General features: G+C 43.9%; 3 protein-coding genes and 1 pseudogene across 3 annotated transcripts; all 4 read right to left on the bottom strand.

Moving 5' to 3' along the window:
* Nucleotides 1–1,912: 1,912 nt before the first annotated feature.
* LOC100827261 lies at nt 1,913–4,074 on the bottom strand (annotated as a pseudogene).
* Nucleotides 4,075–7,270: 3,196 nt separating this feature from the next.
* On the bottom strand, nt 7,271–12,499 carry LOC100826958 (protein CHROMATIN REMODELING 35). The gene is made up of 5 exons (XM_024458771.1): nt 12,453–12,499; nt 11,444–11,510; nt 9,770–10,030; nt 9,333–9,504; nt 7,271–9,030 (listed from the first exon to the last, which is right to left on the bottom strand). The coding sequence occupies exons 1-5, from the start codon at nt 12,497–12,499 to the stop codon at nt 7,271–7,273; spliced, it is 2,307 nt and encodes a 768-aa protein (XP_024314539.1).
* Nucleotides 12,500–14,015: 1,516 nt separating this feature from the next.
* LOC104581296 (inner centromere protein-like) lies at nt 14,016–15,790 on the bottom strand. Its single transcript, XM_010232928.2, has 2 exons — nt 15,216–15,790; nt 14,016–14,337 (listed from the first exon to the last, which is right to left on the bottom strand). Exons 1-2 carry the CDS (start codon nt 15,603–15,605, stop codon nt 14,212–14,214), a joined length of 516 nt encoding a protein of 171 aa, XP_010231230.1. The 5' UTR covers nt 15,606–15,790; the 3' UTR covers nt 14,016–14,211.
* A 3-nt stretch (nt 15,791–15,793) lies between these two features.
* Nucleotides 15,794–22,274, bottom strand: LOC100826644. The gene is made up of 10 exons (XM_010234881.1): nt 22,220–22,274; nt 21,683–21,756; nt 21,399–21,467; nt 17,515–17,672; nt 17,282–17,417; nt 16,938–17,197; nt 16,647–16,850; nt 16,467–16,559; nt 16,285–16,386; nt 15,794–16,135 (listed from the first exon to the last, which is right to left on the bottom strand). The coding sequence occupies exons 3-10, from the start codon at nt 21,406–21,408 to the stop codon at nt 15,794–15,796; spliced, it is 1,305 nt and encodes a 434-aa protein (XP_010233183.1). The 5' UTR covers nt 21,409–21,467; nt 21,683–21,756; nt 22,220–22,274.
* Between the last annotated feature and the right edge of the window lie 237 nt (nt 22,275–22,511).

The raw sequence follows: 22,511 nt of genomic DNA, 5'->3' as shown, positions 1-22,511 counted from the left end.
CAAGAGAAATCCCGCCTGGGCGCTTCCCGTGAAGGTTACTTGCCGGGAAGGGCGTTCCCGGGCGCAGGTGCCCGTAACAGGAGCGGGACCGAGTGGGCAGGACAGTGACGCCACGTGGCCGCTCGGCGGGCTCCCTGTGCGCAGGGTTCGTCAGGACAAGGAGTGAAGCACACTCAAGCATTAAATGCACCGACAGAAAGGGGATTCCCCGTCCAGTCAGCCTACAGTGACCGACCCGGTGTAAATTTTAGGCATGTAGGACCCTAGTTGCAGGGCTACCCATCCTGCATGCAAGCCAGCACGGCAGGGCCGAGCTGCCCTGGCTCCCTGTTCGCCATTTGTCACCCATGCACCGAGGCACATGTGGTATCCCATTGAGTATAAAAGGAGGACCCCCGCCAATGGTCAAAGGGGGGATGGACTCTCGGTTCACTACTAATTCTAGCCAAGAGTAACAAGTAGCACTTAGCTAAGAAGAGAGAGAGCACCCGGAGACTCCCCCCGGCAACTTGTAAACCCTTACTCATCGGTTAATAGCAAATTCTGAAGCAGGACGTAGGGTTTTACACCTCAGGGTGGCCCGAACCTGGGTAAAAATGATCTTGTGTTCATCGTGTCCCAACGCTTGACATTGGTCCCGCCGGTGATCGCCAGAGCGATCCCCGTGGCCCACTACCGAACCTAAAAGGGGGTGCTCGCGCATCCCCGGTGTCTGAGCCCCGTGCTACGACACCCGGCGGCCCATATGGTGGTGGAGTAGACATCCAAGAACTGACGAGGATTTGATTCCCCATCGTACTGTCATTACATAAAAAAAATTATTAATTGGACCAAATAATTAAGAACAAATTATGAGCCAAGTTATCTGAAAAGTCAATCCGTTTTCAACGTATTAGTACGCTTTAATGTTTGGACCCGCCCATTCACTGTAGTCATGCATGCTGCTCGGTGAGGTCCCACAGAGGTAGTGGAGGACACTCTAGTACTTTAGATGGCATTGACTAAGGGCATGTTTGGATTACGTCCTGGTACGTGCTAGCCTAACCTAAGGGTCCGGACATGTGCATGCTAATGTTTGGTTTGAGACCAGCCAGGCGGCTGCCGGCTGAGTCAGGCCACAAAAATTGCTGGCCTGAGCTCACCCGTTTCCATTGTCACCACCTGCCTGACAAGGCAACTATTTTTGTCAGGCATTTTGTTCAGAACTCTATCAAAACAGACCCTAATTCGATGGGATGAAGTGAGTTTCAGTAATTCTTTTAGGATGATATTGCACAAAACTCCGATTACTAACACCGATTAAATATGAATACACGATCTGACCCGACAGGGGATTTTCAGGAGTTCCTTTAGTTTGTGCCTCCTCTCTTTTTTCTGCTGTTCTTTGTTTTCTTCAATAGGAGTTCCTGTAGCAGGAATTCTCAACAGCCTGAAAAACTCTGAGAAAATGACCGAAGGATAGTTTGCAAAATGGTGGGCTAGAAGCATTGCCGTTAATACAAACTCTAGAACACAAACAGGTCCAAAAAGGAAAATAAATTACATTTAGGACCATACAACTTGTACTAAATCCGAGCCAATTAATATGGAACAAAACGAGTTTTATGATATATCAATGCCAAAACTGTCGTCAGTGAGCATAGGTGCTCGGCAGAGGAAATTGAAGACGATGCCGAGACTCTGCAAGCGCATGGTTGCTTGAGCTTCATCGTCTCCCTGGTGCTGTTCAAAACTTCAAATGCCGATAAAGCCCGCGTCACATATATGTATATTGGATAGACCAGCTTCATTCCTTGTCTTCTACAGCAAACTGGCACCTCAACTTTATCCGATGAAGACTAAATTTCTGATTCCTCAAATACTATGTGCTCAGCTTCTTTTATACACTGCCGTGGAAAAATAATCATGGGGATAAAGCAAAGTTTGGTTAGCTAAATATAAAGCCAGGTAGGATTTGCTTCCGGTTTCCTGCACATCACAAATCACAAAACAAGGCCACACATTTTTCCAACTATCTCTCGGTTCATTTTCTCAGAGTTAGTCAGGCTGTTGAAACTTCATGCTACCACAAGAACACCTTATTGAAGAAACAAAGAACAAGAAACAGAAAAAGAGAGGAGTCACAACCTAAAGGTGCACGAGCAGCATCAGACAACATGGGCTCTTGCATTCCCCTTATGTACATTGCCAGCTACACACTCTTAGTCACTTCCATCAGTCCTAGCCAGACACCAATTCTTTCTTCTTCCGCCCACGGCATCAAGTCACCTCCTCAACAGCGGTTTGTAGAGCACAAAGTTCACATACTTGGACTGGATCCTGTGGGTGACACCGAGGGCGAGCAGGGACTGTGACCCCCACCCTTTCTCGATCGATGAACAGATGGTCGAGGACGACGTGCTGCGGATTCGGTTTTGGAGCATGTTGATCAGCGTTATCAGCGTTACCAAGGACAGACATCAGAAGCTGAGGTGGGAGGGCTGGGAACTACAGATCGTAGCTGTGTTCAGGTGTTGGAGGTGCGTCGAATTCAGCCATGCTGTCTAGACTCCCCGGGACATAATCCTGCTCAAAACAGAGTTGTTTCAGGAGAAACCAAAAACCACTAGTCTGGAGAATCCTCTATAGAAGGCTAGAGGAGAAGAATTGCACATTTTCCTTTGAGTAAATTCACAAAACCACACATATTGGGACAGTCTTCTGACGGAGGCACCATTTTTTCTTATTTGCCTGGAATTAATACGACACATTTTCAGTCACAATGTAACAACAAGTCCGTAACGACGCAATTAACCGAGTTGACAGGGTTCCTTACAGGTCGGGACCACATGTTAGGTAACACGTCGGACGAGCCCAACCCGACCCGTTAGCCCGGTAACCACACCCTAGGAAGATGCTTTCTCCATCAATGGCTCCAGGAGCGAGGGGAGCTTCCCGAGCTCCGGCGTGATGGGGCACTCGCGGGCGGGCGGCGGCACATGAGCATGGGGCGGGGGCACGCTCGGGCGGGCGGCGGCGGCAGCGCGCGGGCAGACTGGGGCGCGCGCGGGCAGGCAGCACAGCTACGGCACGCGTTGGCGTGCGGAACGGCGGCTGCAGGTTTGTGCATTGGCGGCCTCGCGAACAAGCCACCGTGGCCGAGCTGCATCTGGCCGAAGACCACGGGCATGAGGAAGAAGAAGCAGCGGGAGATTCGTCGGAGAGCAAGAGGAAAACGGACGGACATAACGGACTAGCGGGTTTGACCATTCATCTGACATGTGGGTTCGAGCTGTAAGGAAAATTGTCACCTCGCTTAATCGCGTCATTACAGGCTTGTTGTTACATTGTGACTGAAAATGTGTTTTTTTTGGACAAATTAGTAAAAGTGTTGCTTGCGTGAGAAGACTGTCCCGATACGTCTGCTTTTGTGAAATCTACTCTTTTCCTTTCTTTATGGCTTGCCCATTTAGGCGTTCACCAATTTATCGCTGAAATAGACACATATAATCCTTACTGACCTGGACATCAAGGAGGTTGGCCACCTGCCCTCTCTCATCAGTCACGTGAGGTAGTTCGGGGACATATCTCGGTTGCCCCTCGACAATGATCCTGTAATGTTATACTCCAGATGGCAGAACTAATAAGATGGCGTGATCTTTTCCAGACCTCTGTAATGCCTTCCTGAAAGTTGGATTCCCGGGTCATCGCCAGATCCATGAATTTCTAGCATCTATCTCCCAGTTTCCTACACATCATATATACTACTCCGTACATCACAAAACAAGGGGCACAAGACCAGACATTCTCTCCAGCACTCGCTTCATTTCTCAGAGTGTGTGAGTCTGTCGAAACATCATGCTACAAGAAAGAGCAGCATCAAACAACACAGGCTCCTGCATATATGCATCCCCCTTGTACATTGTCAGCTACACACTTATCTTATTCACTTCCATCAGTCCTAGCCAGATACCAGTATACGCTTAATCACACAGATAACAGATGATGAGCACTAGTGCACTACTGGTTGCCACGGAGAATTACACTACCTGAAAACCTTTCTTTGCCGGAGACCTCGGTCTTTGCCGACAGCATTTTTTCAGGCCTCCGGCAAAGAAGGCTTTGCCGGCGGCAAAATTAAAAAGCCTCCGGCAAAAATACAAAATTCCTATGGCAAAGAGCCAAAAAGGCCTCCAGCAAAGAAGGTGACCACGTGGACTTGCTACTGCGGCCAACGGCGCCGTGAACACGTGGCCTCTTTGTCGAAGGCTAGGCAAAAAAAAGCCTTCGGCAAAGAGTGTCTATCTCGTCCTTTTTGTCTCCATTTCTCTCTTGTTTCAAATGATGATGTATAACTACTTTTTGAGTTGAAAATTTTATTGTACTTTTATTTGACATTGACGACGAGTAATGTGAATTAAAATCATAACTTTATATGTAAAAATAATTATTTATCATTTTATAGAGCCGTTTAATAGGGAAAAGTGAAACAATACCAAAACTTTGTCAAAAATTCACAAAAATTGGCATGGTACCAAGTTATAGGTATATAACACTAGGATAAAAGTTACAAGTCAATACACAAAATGAATATGCTACGTACTTCACAAAATGAACGATCTCAAGAGTGAACATCCAAATTTGAATCCCGAACAAAGCTTTGCATTAATTTGACCCATTTTTGAGTTGAGATTTTTAGTGTAGTTTCATTTGTCATTAATGATTACTACTATGAATTAAAATCACCACATTTTATGTAAAAAATTACTTATCATTTTCTATAACCGTTTAATAGGAAAAAATGAAATAATACTAAAACTTTGTCAAAAAAGAACCATTTTTGGCATGGTGTCATTTTGTGGGTATATTAACTTGGAATAAAAATTACAGGTCCATACACAAAATTAAAATGGTACATGCTTCACAAATTGCAACATCTTCGTATAAGTTCCCAAACTTAGCACCCAAACGTCCAATTTGAGTTCCGAACCAAATTTTGCAATAAGATTTTCCCTTTTTAAATTGATTCTTTTACTGTGGTTTCATTTACTGCTAAGGATGAGTAATGGGAATTAAAACCACCAACTTTTATGTAAAAGTAATTATTTATCATTTTTAGAGCCGTTTTATAAAAAAAATCAATAATACTAAAACTTTGTCAAAAATTAGCAATTTTTGTCATGGAGTCATATTATGGGTATATAAGGCTAGGATAAAAATTTCAAATCATTACACAAAATCAAAATGGTACATTTTTCACAAATTGCACGATCTCGAAAATGAACCTCCAAATTTGAGTCCCGAACCAAGTTTCACAACAATTTGTCCATTTTTTGAGTTGAATTTTTTACTGTGGTTTCATTTAGCTTTAATTATGAGTAATGTGAATTAAAATCAACACCTTATATGTAAAAATTATTATTTATCATTTTCTAGAGCCGTTTAATAGGAAAAAATGAAATAATACTAAAACTTTATCTAAAATTAGCAAGTTTTGGTACGTTACCAAGTTATGGGTATACAAGCCTGGCATAAAAATTTTAGGTCAATGCACAAAATTAAAATAGGACAAACCTCATCAAATATATACATGTAGAAAAAAAAGAAAAAAATCTTTGCCGGCGGCCTAGCCTCCGGCAAAGACTGTATTACCTTTGCCGGCGGCCTAGCCTCCGGCAAAGCTTCTGGCCACGTCAACCACGCCACGGATCGATGACGTGGCGCGCTCCTGGCCGTTTATCTCCCCCGATCTCTTATCTCTCCCGACCTCTCTTCCCAGCCACATCTCTTTTCTCTCTCTGTCTTATCTCCCCCTATCTCTCTGTCATCTCTCTCCCCCACGAGCTCTCCTCTCCGTTGGCTCCTGTGCAGGCGGGCAGCCTCTTCCCCGTGCCACCGAGCGCCGGCGACCTGCGTGGCTCCTCCCCTCTCTCCAACAGCAGCAGCAGCCGGATAGAGGAGGCCCCCTCCTCGACGGGGGGCAGGAGCTCTCTACCCTCTGCTCTCTCTCTCTCCTCGACGACCGGCGGCGCGAGGCAGCAGCGGCGGCGGTGCGGCAGCAGCGGCGGCGTGGCAGCAGCAGGAGCGAGGAGGAGAGGCGGCGGCCTGCAGCAGCGAGGGGCAGCAGTGCGAGAGCAGCGGCGGCGCGAGAGCACCGGCGCGTGAGGCAGCAGCGGCGGCGGGGCTGCAGCAGCAGTGGCGGTGCGGCAGCAGTGGTGGCGTGGCAGCAGCAGCAGCAGCGAGGAGGATAGGCAGCGGCGAGGCATGAAGCAGCAGCAGCGCAAGGAGCAGCAGCAGCGCGAGAGCAGCGGCGAGGAGCAGCAACGGCGGCGCGAGAGGTAACGGCGGCGGCCTGCAGCAGCGAGGGGCAGCAGCGCGAGAGCAGCGGCGGCAAGGAGGAGCAGCGGCGACCTGCAGCAGCACCGGCGGTGTTACTTCTTTTTTTTTTTAATTACGGTTTTTTTTCTTTGCCGAAGACTGGCTGCCGGCAAAGCCATCATGTGCCGTTTTGTCCCGTTAGCTACTTTTCTTTGCCGAAAGCCGTAAAAAGCCTCCGGCAAAGACTTTACCGAAGCGTCCGTAAAAAGGCCGCCGGCAAAGAAGCCTTTGCCGGTGTGCCTTCGTGCCGACGCCCTTCGCCGCCGGCCCCGAGGAAAAGCCGCCGCCAAAAGCTTTGCCGGAGGCTTCGGGCTGTCGGTAATGTAGGATTCTCCCGTGGTGTTAGCTGTTAATCAACAAACGCTTGGGGCTGCATCCATGCATCCAAACAAGTAATTTGAGTACCAGCATCTTTGTGCACAACAAACATTTTTTAACGTACAATGGGGTGCAAAGGTAACATCAACAGTTACACTGTTTACACATTGTTACACGGTAAGGTACACAAGTACAAAGTTGCTAATCTGGAAAGTCTTGACCAAGAAATGCGACAAGGATCAGTTCGCGAATCGCTGTCCTGAGTCTCATATACAACAAAAGGGGTCACTGATAAACATAAGTTCAGCTGTCCACATGAGCCGATACACGTACAGGCTGGGGGGTTTCCCTCCTTTTCGAAAAGAAAAGGCCTGTCAAAATGAGTTGGAAAGTGGTGCGAATAACAGGAAATTCCTTACTGGCACAGGACTCTCTCCAGCCACCACAACGGAGCCACTACACCCTGTAGAAGGAAACATTAAAAGTCAATGAAAAGAAGGAAAATTAGGTATTGCAATGTGAAGAATGATTATACAGAGGAAGCCCCTTCAGAGCAAGGCGGATACGTACATAGTGTACAGCAGACAACCAGCTTTCACCTTGTATACAAAGCTTTGATATCCCAGCGCATCGCATTATTGTGCAGAAATTCATCTTGACAGTTACTTATATAAACTCGGTTCAGTTCGAAGTTTTCAGCAGTGCACTGTCGCCCATTCCATTCAAACATCAGCTTTGCTATGCCTTCTTTCCTCAATGCAATTTCATGAAAGTTTTCCTCTGGAGAATCAGCAGCTACAAGCCTGTAGACAAATACTTTCTTCTTCTGTCCAGGCCGGAAGGCACGCCCGATTGCTTGACGGGTAACAGATGGGTTCAGGTGAACATCTAGGATGACAACTCTGGATGCACCTACAAGGGAAATGCCCTCCCCACATGCCTTGATAGAACCAAACAAAACTTTAGAATCAGCAGAGTTGTTAAACTTGTCCATGGCCAATTCTCTGTCTGCTGCACTAGTATCACCCGTTATTGCAAATATCTCCTTTCCTACACGCCAGCCAAACATGTTGACCAACAACCTTTCCAAAAATTTCATGGGGAGTATATGCTGACTAAAAGCAAGCAATTTCTCTCCTGCAGAAGAAGCTAGCTTCAGAATATTAATGAAGAAATTGGCCTTCACACCATCACTCAGCTGCACAGACTCAACCAAAGTATCTACCGTTGCATCTGTCAAGTTTTTAGCTCTGTCCGCAGCACCAGCTTCTGACATTTCAAACAGACAAGGATGCACGTATAGTGCAGTTCCTACTGCACTACTTTTAAGATACTCATAGGCTTCTAACTTCTGGATGGATTCTTTTTGCATGGGACTGAGTTTCAAAAAGACGCTGAAGTCTATTAGGCCAGGTAACTCATGCAAGATATCACCCTTGTAGTAGTGAATCACACCTTCTGTTAGTTCTCTGAGACTTCTAATAACATGTTTTTTTCTTGTGAAGTTCACATCATGCAGCAGGGTCTCTTCGACTGACTCAGCAAATACCTTGTCAAACTTACGAGGATCTTTTGGAATCTTCTTACCAGATATTGCTACCTGACTCATACTACGTCGAGCGATGGGACGAGTTGATCCCGTATTGAGAAACTTTGGGCGCACAAGGTTCAATATGCTGACCACTTCCTTAACATGATTCTGGAAAAGAGTGCCAGACATGACCACCTTACGTGGCGTTTGTACTTGGCTCAGTGAATCTTGCAGATTGGTCTCCTTATTCCTAGGTGTATGACCCTCGTCCATTATCAGTAGGTTCGGCGCCATAAGCAACATGTCCCGGCACGCAGCTCCAGCAATTTCATCTCCATTAAAGCAAATGATCTTAGAGAACTGCTCATATCCAAGAAACAGAATGCTCATATTGGATTGCCAAGAGTAGAGTATTTTCAGCTGATCTTCTCTTTTTGTAGCATTAACAGAATAGAAATCATACAGTGGTATGTCCTCCACTTGCCACCGTTGAAATTCCCTCTTCCACGTACCAACTATGCCTTTGGGAAGTACAACAAGAGGCCTTGCAGACGGATGCTTCGCAAGGAAGCTCTGAATGAAACATATGATCATAAATGTTTTCCCCGAACCAGCGGCATGAGCTAGAATGCATCCTCCAGGTTTGTCACAGACTAAATTCTTAACCAAGAAGTGGAATCCTTCCAACTGATGCGGCCTGATATGTTGTGCATGTCTTGGATGAATGGCAACATCTAAAGCAGTGAGATCTTCATATACTGTAACATTACCAAGGACAATCTCACTAGAACGTGTTTCTTTGAAATATGACCTTGACCTTGATGCTTGACATGAGGTAAACATTATGTCAGTTAAAATTTTCGATCATAATTAAATTTGAATATCATGATCCCCATGTAAAATGTTGGAAAATATGTCTGAGATAGTTTCATATTTGTTGCTAAACCTATGTCTTGTGCAATGTTGCAAACTAACTCATGTTACCAACATCTCGACAATGCCACATCATTGCTTAAAATAATTATCAAGAATCCCCCCACCCCCCCCCCCCCCAAATAAAAAAATTACTCGCATATAGAGGAAAAAATGTTGCCAAATGATCTCGGGGTTATATTGAACAAATTACATACCTTTCTCCACTCAAAATCAAATATCATGTCAGCCTTTCTCACAATCATACTGCAGATACGGCAGACATGGCCTAGATCTTCATGAATCTCTATTTGATGATTGCAGTCAATCTTCACCTCTTTTTCACTCACTTCTTTTATATTGGGTACATCTTCAGGTGTGTCAAGCTGGGCATTAAAATATAACTAAATCACCAAAGCAAACAACATGAATAGGTAAAAACAATTTAACCGAATTCACTTATAATAGTCTAGCCTAGCAGAGAAGATCATTGCACTAACCATAAAAAATTCTTTGAGCAAACCAGCATTCAATGTTTAAATAAGTGATGAACATGGAATGCAGTTACAAGCAGAATTGATAGTCTAGAAAATGAAATATTGTAGTATGCTGCAAAAATTAAAGTCATAAATATAATATTGCAGCTAGTACCTTGGAGTTTTCCAGTGCCATGTCGAAGGCATTCCAAATATCCTGGTGACCATTACTTTCCTTCTTGGGTTTACCATCTTCCATAGGCTCCTCTTCCTCCACAGGGTTGTAGGTGTTTGAAGGCAAATCAACTGCTGCTGAATCTCGTTCGTTTTCCCTTTTTCTTTTTCTTGGGGCAGTTTCAGCATCTCCATCCACGTGGGAGCCAGGAAGAGCAGGGGAAGTTTGTGTTTCTGCTATCTTCTCCACGTCGCTAGCAGCCTACATTAATAGAGGAGTTAACCACTGGAAAACGAAACCTTTCAGCTTTGAATTGGAATAGATTTAGAAAAATATACCGTCCATTATCCCTACAAGATAAGATGCTATTTCATGCAACTAAGATGGATTGAACAATAAGATGAATGGACACATACTGAAAACAAAGATCACAGATTTACAATGCCCTTTAGTGATACCAAAGTACAGTCAAAAGGTTGATGTAAGGTACTAATATTTCCAGTACATGAACGCCGAACAAAAAAAAGAATACAGTACGTAATAGTTAATTAGTTTTAAGTCAAAAATTGCAAGTGAAACGATACATACCTCCAGATCTTGAATATGTTCTCCTCAGTCCTTGTATGCAATATGACTCTGTCAAACCGAACTGGTTGTTGCCCGCTGGTTTGCAAAGGATATGCCTAATAACCATATATTAGCAATATCACCTACATTAATAACTTGCTGAAACTGAAAGTAATAATGTTGTTTTCTTTCTATCATGCAAAAGCTACCCAAACAAAGATCAGTTAAGGGTATGTCAGGATATGGTGTTTGAATGTGTGAGGATGACACCCGTTGTGTGATGATAGCATCCAAATGTATCAGGTTGGTGTCCAAATGTGTACGCGTAGGTACTCGAAAGCATGAGGGAGTTACGCAATTTGTGCGTATATGTGATAGGAATATGTGTGATATTCCACACTATTTTAGAACCATGTCTTCGGATATATAGCCATTTAGGACTCAAGTCAATACATGCACATTCGGACACCACACTCATATATTTGGATCCTTTACTCACACAATGGGTGTCACCCTTACACATTCGGTACCACCCTTGCTTACCCTTGATTAACAACATTATCTATAACATTAATTACAAAAAACAAATTGTGGGTGTAGAGCTACATGAACATTTTTATTGATCAAGTTATATTCAGGCAAGCTTTTTTTTTACGAAAACGGCAGCGCCGATTTTATTAATTAAGAGTTGGAAATTACACAAGCGCTTTCGCGCAAAACGAAAAGAAAGAGAGATAACAAAGCATTTAAGAAGGCTTACACGACGATCAACGTCACAAGGAAAACACATGCATCGCTAGAGGAGCACACTTAAAGCAATCGAAGGACCACGCGACACTAAGACAGTGCAAAGCACACAACAACCGTGCCACTTAGCTGCCATCACTATATACAGCCAACGGGAGCAAAACAAATCAACGTGTGTAGCCGGCATGGTCGAAGGACCCCACCGCCGAGACCATCGTCGGAGGACGTTACGAAGTCGAGACCACCCGCACACGAACCTTGACGAGAGGTGGCTGGGTGGCGGCAGCTAGTGTTTGGAGTCCCCCGGGTCGCCTCGAGCGAGATGAGCGGGGTCGGGGATCCAAAATGAAACTGGACTACCTTTTTGCTTTCACACGTACAACGCAAGAAGTAGGTCGCCACAAAATTAACACTCAGTGCCTCACATCTAGACCAAGAATAATTAATCACAAAGAAAAAAAGAACATGTGTACTAGATGTCTAGATGTGACCTGCAATACACCATCAAAATGCCAAGATGATAAAGTAGAAGAGCTATTTCATAAGCCAGTGAACAAATACGGCATGCAGCAGCCGGCCAGCAAGGCCACATTCCACCATCCTTTTCTTTTCAACCAGCTACGCTACCCCTTTTCCATTCATAACAAACTGAAATATTCAGTTCATACAAGACAGCAGGAGGCGGGAAAGAAGGGGAAACGCAAGTTAATCGGTACAGTAGCTAGGAAACCCGCCGTCAAAGCCCGCAACCAGTATGTGCTGACCGTGGGGGCAAAAAACTAGCACCACCAGAGGGCGGGAAGCGCTTCTGCTGGACTACGGGCGGTAGCCTGTCAAGATCGATGTATGGAGTTCAATCTGCACTGCAGTAGATCTCACGTACATACATGATCTCTGCTGCCTTCCATTTCTTTGTGTCTTTTCATCAACAGAACATAGGTCATGGATGCAAGGGTCCATACGCGATACGAGCGTGAGTGCTGATGGCTAATCGATCATCAAATCCATACTCTTTCTACAGTAGCTTCTTACTGTATTTCAACTCTGAAATCAGGGTAACAGGCTTCTGCGTACACTAAACCCCTCCAGAAATGGAAGTAAATTCACCCCGGATCTAATCCCGACGAAACCCTAAATTCCAGCACGCCATGAATCCCAGCCCAAGATCTGACCTAACCACGCAGATTGAGCAGCAAACCTATCGCCCCAAAGCCCCGATCACTCCACCGCTCCTAACGACGAAACCTGTAGATACAGTATATATATTATCGGCAACCAATCGCCGGCGCAGACGGAGACACGACCAGATCGAAGCACGGGAAAGGAGGGGCCGGCGGGAGGTGCATGGAGGAGATCGAGGAGCACTCACCGATGATTCCGCCGGAAGATCTTCGTGGCGGCGGCCGCGGCGTCCATGGCAGCGGCAAATGGTTTTCGCAGGGGGAGGGAGCGGGAAAGCGGCCAGACAGTCTGGTCTGGAAGTCGGGCACTGGCTGGACGCTTGGACCCCAGTCGTTTCACTCTAACAGTCTCCTCGATGAGGCCCCACGCTTTGGTTTAAGCCAAATACACGGTTACCAAACGCGACACAGGGAATTAACGGCCAAACAAAACATCAATCAAAAAGCACATATGGAGTATTAAACAAGATATCTACAAGCTAGACGACGGTGGATTCTCATCGATTGGGATAGATAGTCGTGGCGGCCTGAAGGACATGCGCAGTACCAGATGGAGCTGCGCATGCTTAGCGTCACTGCATCGATTAAGTGTAGCGGCGAGGGCTCTATGTGTCGGTCTATACCACCGCACTACATGGAGACGTATGAAGCAGACCTGCATGAGATTAAGGAGGGAATGTTGCTGGCGATGAGGCGATCATGTTTATGGTTGCACCACCGATTCTAAACACATATCGTACTCTTGTCGTGAAGTATAGCAAGGTCTATCTTTCAATACACTATCATCTTCTCATGGAGCCAAAGGTGATGTTTCAAGGCCCTTGGGAGCTTTTACTCGTGAAAGTTATTCAAATTATAATAGGTTTGCAAATTTGTTAGCTAGTCATGCTAATAGGGGTAAGATCGCAAATATGTGGCTCAGACACCGGGGATGCGCGAGCACCCCCTTTGAGGTTCGGCAGTGGGCGACGGGGATTTCTCCAGCGATCGCCGGAGAGGCCAATGTCAAGCATTGGGACACGATGAACACAAGATCGTTTTTACCCAGGTTCGAGCCACTCTGAGGAGTAAAACCCTACGTCCTGCTTCAGAGTTTGTTATTAACCGATGAGCAAGGGTTTACAAGTTGCCGGGGGGAGTCTTCGGGTGCTCTCTCTCTTCTTAACTAAGTGCTACTTGTTACTCTTAGCTAGGATTAGTAGTGAACCGAGAGTCCATCCAACCCTTTGACCGTTGGCTACACTACACGACGTCCCAGTTTTGGAGACAGCCAAACTGCCGGGAAAAGTGACCTTTGCCGGCAGATAGAGTGCCCCGAAACTAGTTTTGCCGGCAGGCAGGGCTGCCCCCTCAATCGCTGCCGGCAAAAGTCTTTGCCGGCAGTTAGACTTTTGCCGGCAGTTCCTCTGCCGGCAAAAGTGTCCTTTGCCGGCAGTTCTTCTGCCGGGAAAAGTGGCCTTTGCCGGCAGTTCCTCTGCCGGCTGTTTTGAACTTTTGCCGGCAGTTTCTCTGCCGGCTGTTTTGTATTTTTACCGGCAGTTCGATTGCCGGAGGTAATAGTTTTGCCGGCAGATGGTTGCCATTGAAATATACAGTTTTCCCGGCAGACAAATTGCCGAGCATAGTTTTGCCAGCAGTTTACACAGTATGCATAAAAATACGAAATTCACAGCTGTTTCAATTCCACAATCCGAAATTCAAATAGGCTTTGACAGACAATCAAACAAGAACACATTAAATTTGCTCACATACAAAATATCTCAAAGTTCCGATCAACACAAATGCACATCACAACATTTTGTGTTCTGAAGAACATCATATATTATACAAAAGGCATTCACTCGATCACAGGTAGCTCCATCATACCCAGAAGTGGAAAAGACACATGTAGTATATCTAGAAACCCAAAAAGATAGCTGGTTATGTTCTAAAGGCCTAATAGTCCATCTATAAACCCAAAATGATGACTTGTAGAGTTTGCGAACTCCATTCACACATGTAGACGTCATCCAGAATGTGCGCCGCCACCGACATCCGCTCGAACGGGTTGCGGAACCACATGATGTCCACGTCCTGCAAGCATAACATAGGTATGTTAAGATTTAGGGTTATTAGGATCGCAAATGCTAAAATGCAACATAATTGTAAAAAAATGCTTGAAAACCGACTACATATAGAAGTTTCAGTGCTCATGTGCTGCATTTTTTTTGGCCTGACACGCCCCCACATTAGAAAACATCTGCTAGTTGTTTGTACGTGACTAAAACATGACTCACACCTCAAAATTTCGCACATTGACGAACTGACAGAGGCTTGAGGGATCTTTCTCTTTTGCCTCGGTTTGGAAAAAAAAAAAGAGGATGTTTCTATCAATGCCCACATCGGACCGTTTCTGAACAGACAGTGATTATTCCTCCAACCAATTCACACCAAAAAACAACAGAAAGTAGATAAAACTGTTGGGGGTTCAGGCTCCTTCAGGCGGTGTTGTTGGCTTTCCCATGGACCTTGGGTCCACCTTCATCTACATGTATACAGATAACACAAGACACATTACTATGTTCAAATAGTTAAGACATACTCAAGATGGAAAGATATATTGCTTCAAAAGGATTCAACCTACATGTTTATACAACCAAGTGATAGATCGCCCTTGAGCTTGCCCCATGGTAGTTAACTTCCCAATCGCATGAGGCAAGATAGCATCCTTTTTGATAATATAATTGATGACAACTTCACAACATTCAGCACCCAGTTCCCTACCCCCTACCACTTTCTTTCTATCAGTTGATAGAACCGTAGCTTTTGCAATAGGAGTAGCATGGTTTTGATAAACATTGTACAATATCATATCTTTTCCTTGCTAGAGAAAATGAAAACGGAAATTAAGATACTAATATTCATACACATGTGAGGTTAAGAAAGCGAAGAGGTTTGCAGCATCACCATACCAGATAATTTCGTTGTGTAACAATAGTTGGGTTCTTCTTTTTCTGCTGGTGGGCTGCTACTGCCTTGTTCTGCTTCACTGCGGCTTCTTTATTCTTGGATGGCTCTAATTCGTGGTTCTTTTTCTGTTGGAGGGCTGCTGCTGCCTTGTTTTGCTTCAATGCGGCTTCTCTATTCTCTAATAGCTCTAATTCCTGCTTCTTTTTCTGCTGAAGGGCTGCTGCTTCCTTGTTCTGCTTCAATGCAGCCTCTTTCTTCTCCAAACACTCTAGTTCCTGCTTCTTTTTCTGCTGGAGTTGATCAGCTTCCTTCTGCTCACGAATGGCTGCTTCTTTCTTTCTCTTCAAAAGATCAGCTTTCTTCTTTTCAAATACTTCCTGTGCTTCCATCATCTCTCGCTGGATCTGTTCCTCTTGTTCAACATTGTAAACAATGTGTTCTTCCACAGCAACAGACTCACCAACACTATCAGCACGTTCAGTTGGAATAACCTGAAATAGACAATCAAGATTTATTATTGTCCAGTAGCAAATGATATTGATAAATATTTTCAGAGAATAACTGTAGATGCGCAATCAACCTATGAAGTAAGATTTCCAACAATCAAATTCTTGAGTTGGCTAAGTTCTTCCGTAAGGGCATCAATCCGAAGCTGTATACCGTGTTGAATATCATCAACTTGCTCCTTTAGAGCTTCATTAGCACGCCAAGCTTGTTTGGTCTCTTCCTCGGCCAATTGCAGCTTGGTAGATTTAAGCTTTTGACCTCCAGGTATGCGAAGATCTGCAGGACTCGGGCCTATACCGATGCAGCGAACATAGCCATTTTTCTCTCTGCCCAGCACATGTGACAGAATGTCACCTTGCTCAATTGTTTTCTCTAATAGTTCTGGATTTGTATCAATTGCCATCTCTATATCTCCCTAAATAAGCATACATAAAAAGGAAACAAGATTTATATGAATACGAGATGTACGTATTGCTGCTGCATATGGTTTGTATGCTTAAGAAGAAAAACTGAATGTGCTATAAGATTATTTTTTTCAATAGGATTTTCCTTGTTAGTACTTACAATTACTTTGGCAGCTGCATCATTGATAGGAGTTCCATCTTTTTTTGAGTGTGTTCTAACAAACAATTCATCTCTACGAGGGTAATAACCATTTTCCTTGAACTGCATTATTCATTTGAGAATACTATTAGCCAAGACATTATCTACATAGTGGTAAAGTTAATAAACTAATAAAGGTATACCATTTCTTCTGAAACACGGGCATAGCTCTTGCTTCCTGCCTTGTGCATTACACATTGCTTTGATCGGTTTTCTATGCCTTGTTGACTACGTTTCTGTGACAATAGAAGAAATTACTTAATTTTTATTTCCTAGTTTCAGGAGACGGAATTAAAACGAAAGATGTGTGTAATATGGTGTACCTTAGCTTCTTCGCTTCTCCAAAACTTGATGAGCTCTTCCCAGTCTTCAGGGCTTATTCTGTCATCCCTAAGAGCTTTCATTTCCTCATCAGTTTTGCTGTCCTCAAAAAACTTCTCTTTCAGATTTGACTTGAAATCTCTCCATTTCTTGTGAGCACTTCCCATAACCCAGTCCTTGAGCTTATCATCCACGACATAGTATTTCTGGTTCCAAACATGAAGGTTGAAGGTTAGATGATTTCTAGCAGGAAAATACACATGTAATGCAGCTACTATATCGACGACGTTTACCCTTAAAGTTGTCATCAACCCAGTCTTCATTGTAACGTTCACTTCTCTCCAGTCCTTATATTTTACAGGGATATCACGTTTCACAACTGTACAAAGGAAATTAGAAAACTCTAAAGCATTTTCACAAACTGGCTGTCCTTTCGCATTATATTCCACTGGAACCGGTGGCTGGCCTTTTCTATCATAGACACTATGCATCCTAGTGCGCTTCCAAACATCCCTCTTTTTCTGTTGTTGGTTATCCTCTCCTCCAGCACCATCTGCCACAGTTCAATTACATCGTTCAAAATGTTAGTCCCAAAAATGCAGGGTATAGTGCTCCATATTTGAAAATGTGGTCCTACCTTCATTCCCAATCTCTACTCCATTATCTGACATACATGGTCTATCAAATTGAGATGGTGCATCAGATTGCGATATTCTAGCAGACTGAGACCTAAGCACTCCATTTGTGGCTGGTATAGTCTCCTCTAGTCTTCTCTGCAAGTAACCAAAAGATTCAACATACATGTTCACAGAGATTTAGTTAGAGACGAATATAGAAAAATATAGACAAATATTTAGTTCTTTGCATCACCTTCTTTCTTTTGGTTCCCTCACGCGCAATAGTGTTTAAATCTTTGACAAGGGTAGGAATCCCATATGTCCTCAATACTTCATTGTTTTTTCTGATTTGCTCTGCCCTCTCATCGTGATAAGAACTAGCCCCTTCTTCTTCTCTTTCCATTTCGTTTTCTGCATAAGACAATGAAAGAAAATTAGAACATACATATTTAATTTCATTGTAAGAAGCAAGATTTAAACAACTGGAAACAACACACACTTTGGTTTCTCTTTTGTAGATACAAGAATTCCATCTATATCTGTCCTAGTTGGAGGTATATCTCCTAAATTAACATGAAGGGTTCTGATATCATCCAGATTAGGCATTGTAGGTGCATCTGCCTCCTCGGCGATTCCATTTCCCAATTCAAACATATCATAGAAGTCTCGTGGCCTTGGTGATCGATTAACAGCACACCAATCTTTATCTAAAGGGTCTTCAACATAGTACACTTGTGTTGCTTGAGATGCCAAAATAAATGGTTCATCGGATAACTTATCCCCTGTGTGGATTAGATGCTTTAGGTTGACATGTGTGATGCCCAATTTATCAGTTCGAACCCACTTGTCCTCCACACGGTTGTCAAACCAATTACACTTGAAGAGCACGATATTCCCATTGTGCTGGTAATCTAGCTCTACAATCTCTTGTATGACCCCATAATATGATCTATTTTCATATGAGGAAGATGATACTTGTGATACTAGCGCCACCCCACTACTTTGGGTAGGCATACCATCATCATATGATTTTGTATGAAACCTATACCCATTAATTGTATAGCTACCATAACTCCTTGCAACAAATAAGGGCCCAGCAGCCAATGTTTGTATCTCTTCAGAAACTTCCTGACCACTATCAACTAAGTGTGCCACGTGCAACTTAAACCACTCATGGAACTTGTCATAATGAATATGTTCGATATCCTCCATAGTTCAATGACTAGTTGAGAGCAAGTAATCCATATGTTTTCTGCACAAGATGATCAAATATGTAACTCAATATTTCAATCAGTTAGTTTCATACACTAAACAGGGACCTATGTTATCAATATATATAGTACCATACCTCACATAGGGATTTATGTTCTCATAATTGAACAAGACGTATCTATGTGCCTGAATCCATGCCTTCAGATCTAAAGTAACCGTGCGCTTTTCTGAAAGATATCGACCCTTGTTGTTAAAGAATGGCATTCTACTTGTCTCTGGCTTGGTAAAATCCGTTCTAGCTATTCTACTGAATCTAGTTTCACATCCTTCTAACCAGCGAGAGCAGAATGTAAGACACTCATCAAAAAGGTAGCCTTCTGTAATAGACCCCTCAGCATGGCTCTTGGTGCGAACATAACCCTTTAACTTGGACAAAAACCTAAAAAATATTAAAGTTCAGAACAACATGTCAATTTTATTTGTTAGATACAATTAAAGTTATATGATATGCCTAGTGAAGTTCAAAAAAAGACATTTCTATTGGATACATGTTGTTGTACTTCACAGGCCCCCCTAGCCTCACTTGGGTTGGAAGATGAACCATCAAATGAACCATCATATCAAAAAATGATGGCAGAAATACGGTCTCAAGAATGCACAACGTCTCGGCTATTTCTTCCTCTAGCTTCTCCATATCACTAATGCGAATCACAGGGGAATATATTTTCTTGAAGAACGTACTCACACGGATCAATGCTGCACTTACTGCCTCCGGCAAAGTTTTCCTAACAGCAAGTGGAAGTAATTGCTGCAGTAGAATGTGATTGTCGTGGCTCTTCAGCCCAACGATCTTTTTCTCCTTAACATTGACCCTCTTGCATATATCTGATGCATAGACATCAAGGAACTTCACTCCTTACAAAACTTGGCAAAATAATCTCTTTAGGTCATGGCTCATTGAGTACGGAGTAGGAGGCAAATCAAATGTGTCCATTCCAATAGGTACAGGATGAAGATTCCCTCTAATTTGAAGATCCTCAAGGTCCAGGCGAGAGTTATGATTATCTTTGCCTTTTCGGTCGATGCCCAGAAGTGTGTTAACAATGTTGTCACACACATTCTTCTCAATATGCATGGCATCAAGGTTATGAGGCTGCAACAAGTCTTTCCAATATCTCAACCTAAACCATATGGACCTCCTTTTAAGAATTTGTGGTGGATCCCCATGCTTATGCTTTTTAGTAGTTGGTTTCCCAGAAGGATCCTTTCCAAAGACCGTCTCCATGTTTTCTGTAAGGGCCAGCACATCATCTCCTGTAAGTGATTCAGGGGCTGTCCTATCTTCCACTTTGCCATCAAAATATTTCTTATCTGTTGTTCTATATCGATGATTTGGATTTAAGAACCGACGGTAACCCATATAGCAGGTTTTCTGGCCTTTCTTCAACCAAAGAGAGCAGGTTTGTGAATGGCACTTTGGACAACCAAATTCACCCGAGGTGACACAACCAGCTAAAGTAGCCATACCAGAAAGATCGGTAATGGTTGATATGACAGCAGCACGCAACTAGAAGTATTCAGACTTGTAGGTATCGAAAGTTCTGATTCCCTCCTCAAAAAGTAATTCTAGGTCATCAATAAGTGGTTCAAGGAAGACATCTATTTCTCTTCCTGGCGACCTTGGACCAGGAATTAGCAATGAAAGGATGAAGTTTGGCTGCTTCATGCACAACCAAGGAGGCATATTGATTGGAATTGCAATAACGGGCCAAACACTATAGTCACAACTCATTGTTCTAAAAGGATTGAAGCCATCGGTTGCTATAATAAGCCTAATGTTGCGACTATCTGCAGAAAAATCTGGATGTTTGGCATCAAAACACTTCCAAGCGGGTGAATCAGCAGGATGTCTTAGAAGTCCATCCTTGGTCCTTTCCTCATCATGCCACCTACAATTTCTTGCACTCAACCCTAAAATGAACAGCCGTCTAAGTCTCTTAGGAATCGGAAAATACCGAAGAACACTTCTTGGGACTTTGTGTACATGTCTCCCATCAGCTTTCTTCTTCACAGATTTCCAGCGAGGGGTTTTGCATATAGGACAACTATCTGCCTCTGCATGCTCCTTCCTATACAAAATGCAGTCGTTCTCGCATGCATGGATGCTAACAGAATCAAGCCTAATGCATTTGACCATTTTTTTAGCTTCATGGAAGTTTTTAGGTAAAGATGCTTTAGGGAAGGCCTCTTTCAGCAATTCTAGCAGCATGTCAAAACTTTTATCACTCCAACTACCAAGAGATTTGGTGTGGAGTAACCTAACAGCGAAGCATAGCTTTGAGAAGCAAGTGCAGCCGGGATAAAGCGGTTCTGCATTGTCACGTGCTAACTGTTCGAATATTTCACTTTCATCATGCTCAATAGGATCCTCATTTTCACTATCACTAAACCCCCCTACCTCATGTCTCATGTCTCCAATCATGCCAGCCATCTCATCATATTCTTGAAAGAAATCCCTATCCTCAGCCTCGTCGGCTTCATCCAAATCAGCTTGATCTTCCTCGGCTTGACTAACATTAGATGGAAGTTGAGATGATGCCTCCCCATGATATTCCCAGACTATATATCCCTTCACAAACCCATCGCAAATTAAATGCTCACGAACAATAGCAGCCTCATGCCAAGAAAGGTTAAAAAATTTCTGCAAGGACATAATATCGTGGTTCCTCTTGCTGAATGTGTAAAAGCAAACTCTAAAAACCCATCTACTCCATCGGAAAAAAAAATTGTGTGTGTACCCTCATCCATCCAGCTCTTGTCCATTTTATCTATTATGCATTCACGATTCAGCAACCCATAAGCAACAAATATCACCATTCACATGAGCAAAGGTAGATGCATGACAAAGAGGGGTTGAACATATACCTCTAATCATTGGTAGAAGCTAGGTGCAGTATCCTCTCCTAAGGGTCGCAATGCACACTTCGGCTGTGTCTGAAAACATGCACAAACAAGGATTATTCAGACTACTGCAATGTATAACCTGGATGCATTATGCAATTGAAAGGAAATAGAAAACCACCATATTGCAATTGAAAGGAAATAGAAAACCACCCAGGACCCAACAATTCATTGCATACTTAATTTGACCCTAGCAGGCTGGCAGCTCATCATACAAATGAAAAAAGTGTGAGAACAATGATGCTTACATGATAAAACAGTAGCACGGGTATCCCTTCTTTGTTGCTTCCACCTTAGCACCCAAACCTAGCTTGTACTGCTCCTGAAAGTGCACAAAATTAGTTAACAACAATGAAAACAATGGCCGAACAGATTACTTTAGTAACAACACAAAACAAGCGGGATAAACAAAGAGTTTATTACACTGTTAGGTAAATCACAAATGCAACCCTATAATGCAAAATGTATGGCTTATATTTCTGATAAACAAAACTGATGAGTTTTACTAAGAACACAAAACAAAATGTTCCATACATTTTTTGACTGAACATGCAGGAACACTGCCATAGCATTTAGTTTCAGGAACAACAGTTACAAAGGGAGGTAAAAGGAAACAAAAAACTGTACTTTCACTAGCATAATACAAGAACACCATGTAGCCTGGCAGAGGCCAAAACGTTAACCTATCTTGTTAGGGCATTTTCCAAGTCAAGAATCTCATCCCTAATCAGCCAAACCGCAGCTATAGGGGGAGTCAGAAGAAAAACAAAGAGATGTGTACTGACCTGGACGAGCGTTGCAAGGGGCTGAGGAGGGGCGGAGATGTGTGCTGACCTTCTCGTGCTGCCCGTGGCTACCTGTACTGCTGATTGCAAGGGGCGGAGGAGGGGCGGAGGAGTCCAGGAGGACCGAGCGGCGGGTGGAGGGAGGCGGCGGCGGGCGAGTGGAGGGAGGCGGCGCGCGGATGGAGGGAGGAGGTGCGCGGGTGGAGGGAGGCGCGCGGGTGGAGCGAGCCAGGGAGGGAGACTGAGGCGCGCGCAGGTGGAGGCGGCGGCGGGCGGGTGGAGGAGGCGCACC

The sequence above is a fragment of the Brachypodium distachyon genome, chromosome 2, assembly GCF_000005505.3.
Source record: "Brachypodium distachyon strain Bd21 chromosome 2, Brachypodium_distachyon_v3.0, whole genome shotgun sequence".
Lineage (NCBI taxonomy): Eukaryota > Viridiplantae > Streptophyta > Magnoliopsida > Poales > Poaceae > Brachypodium > Brachypodium distachyon.
Note: the sequence above shows the minus strand (reverse complement) of the source record. Positions and strands in the feature narration are given on the sequence as shown.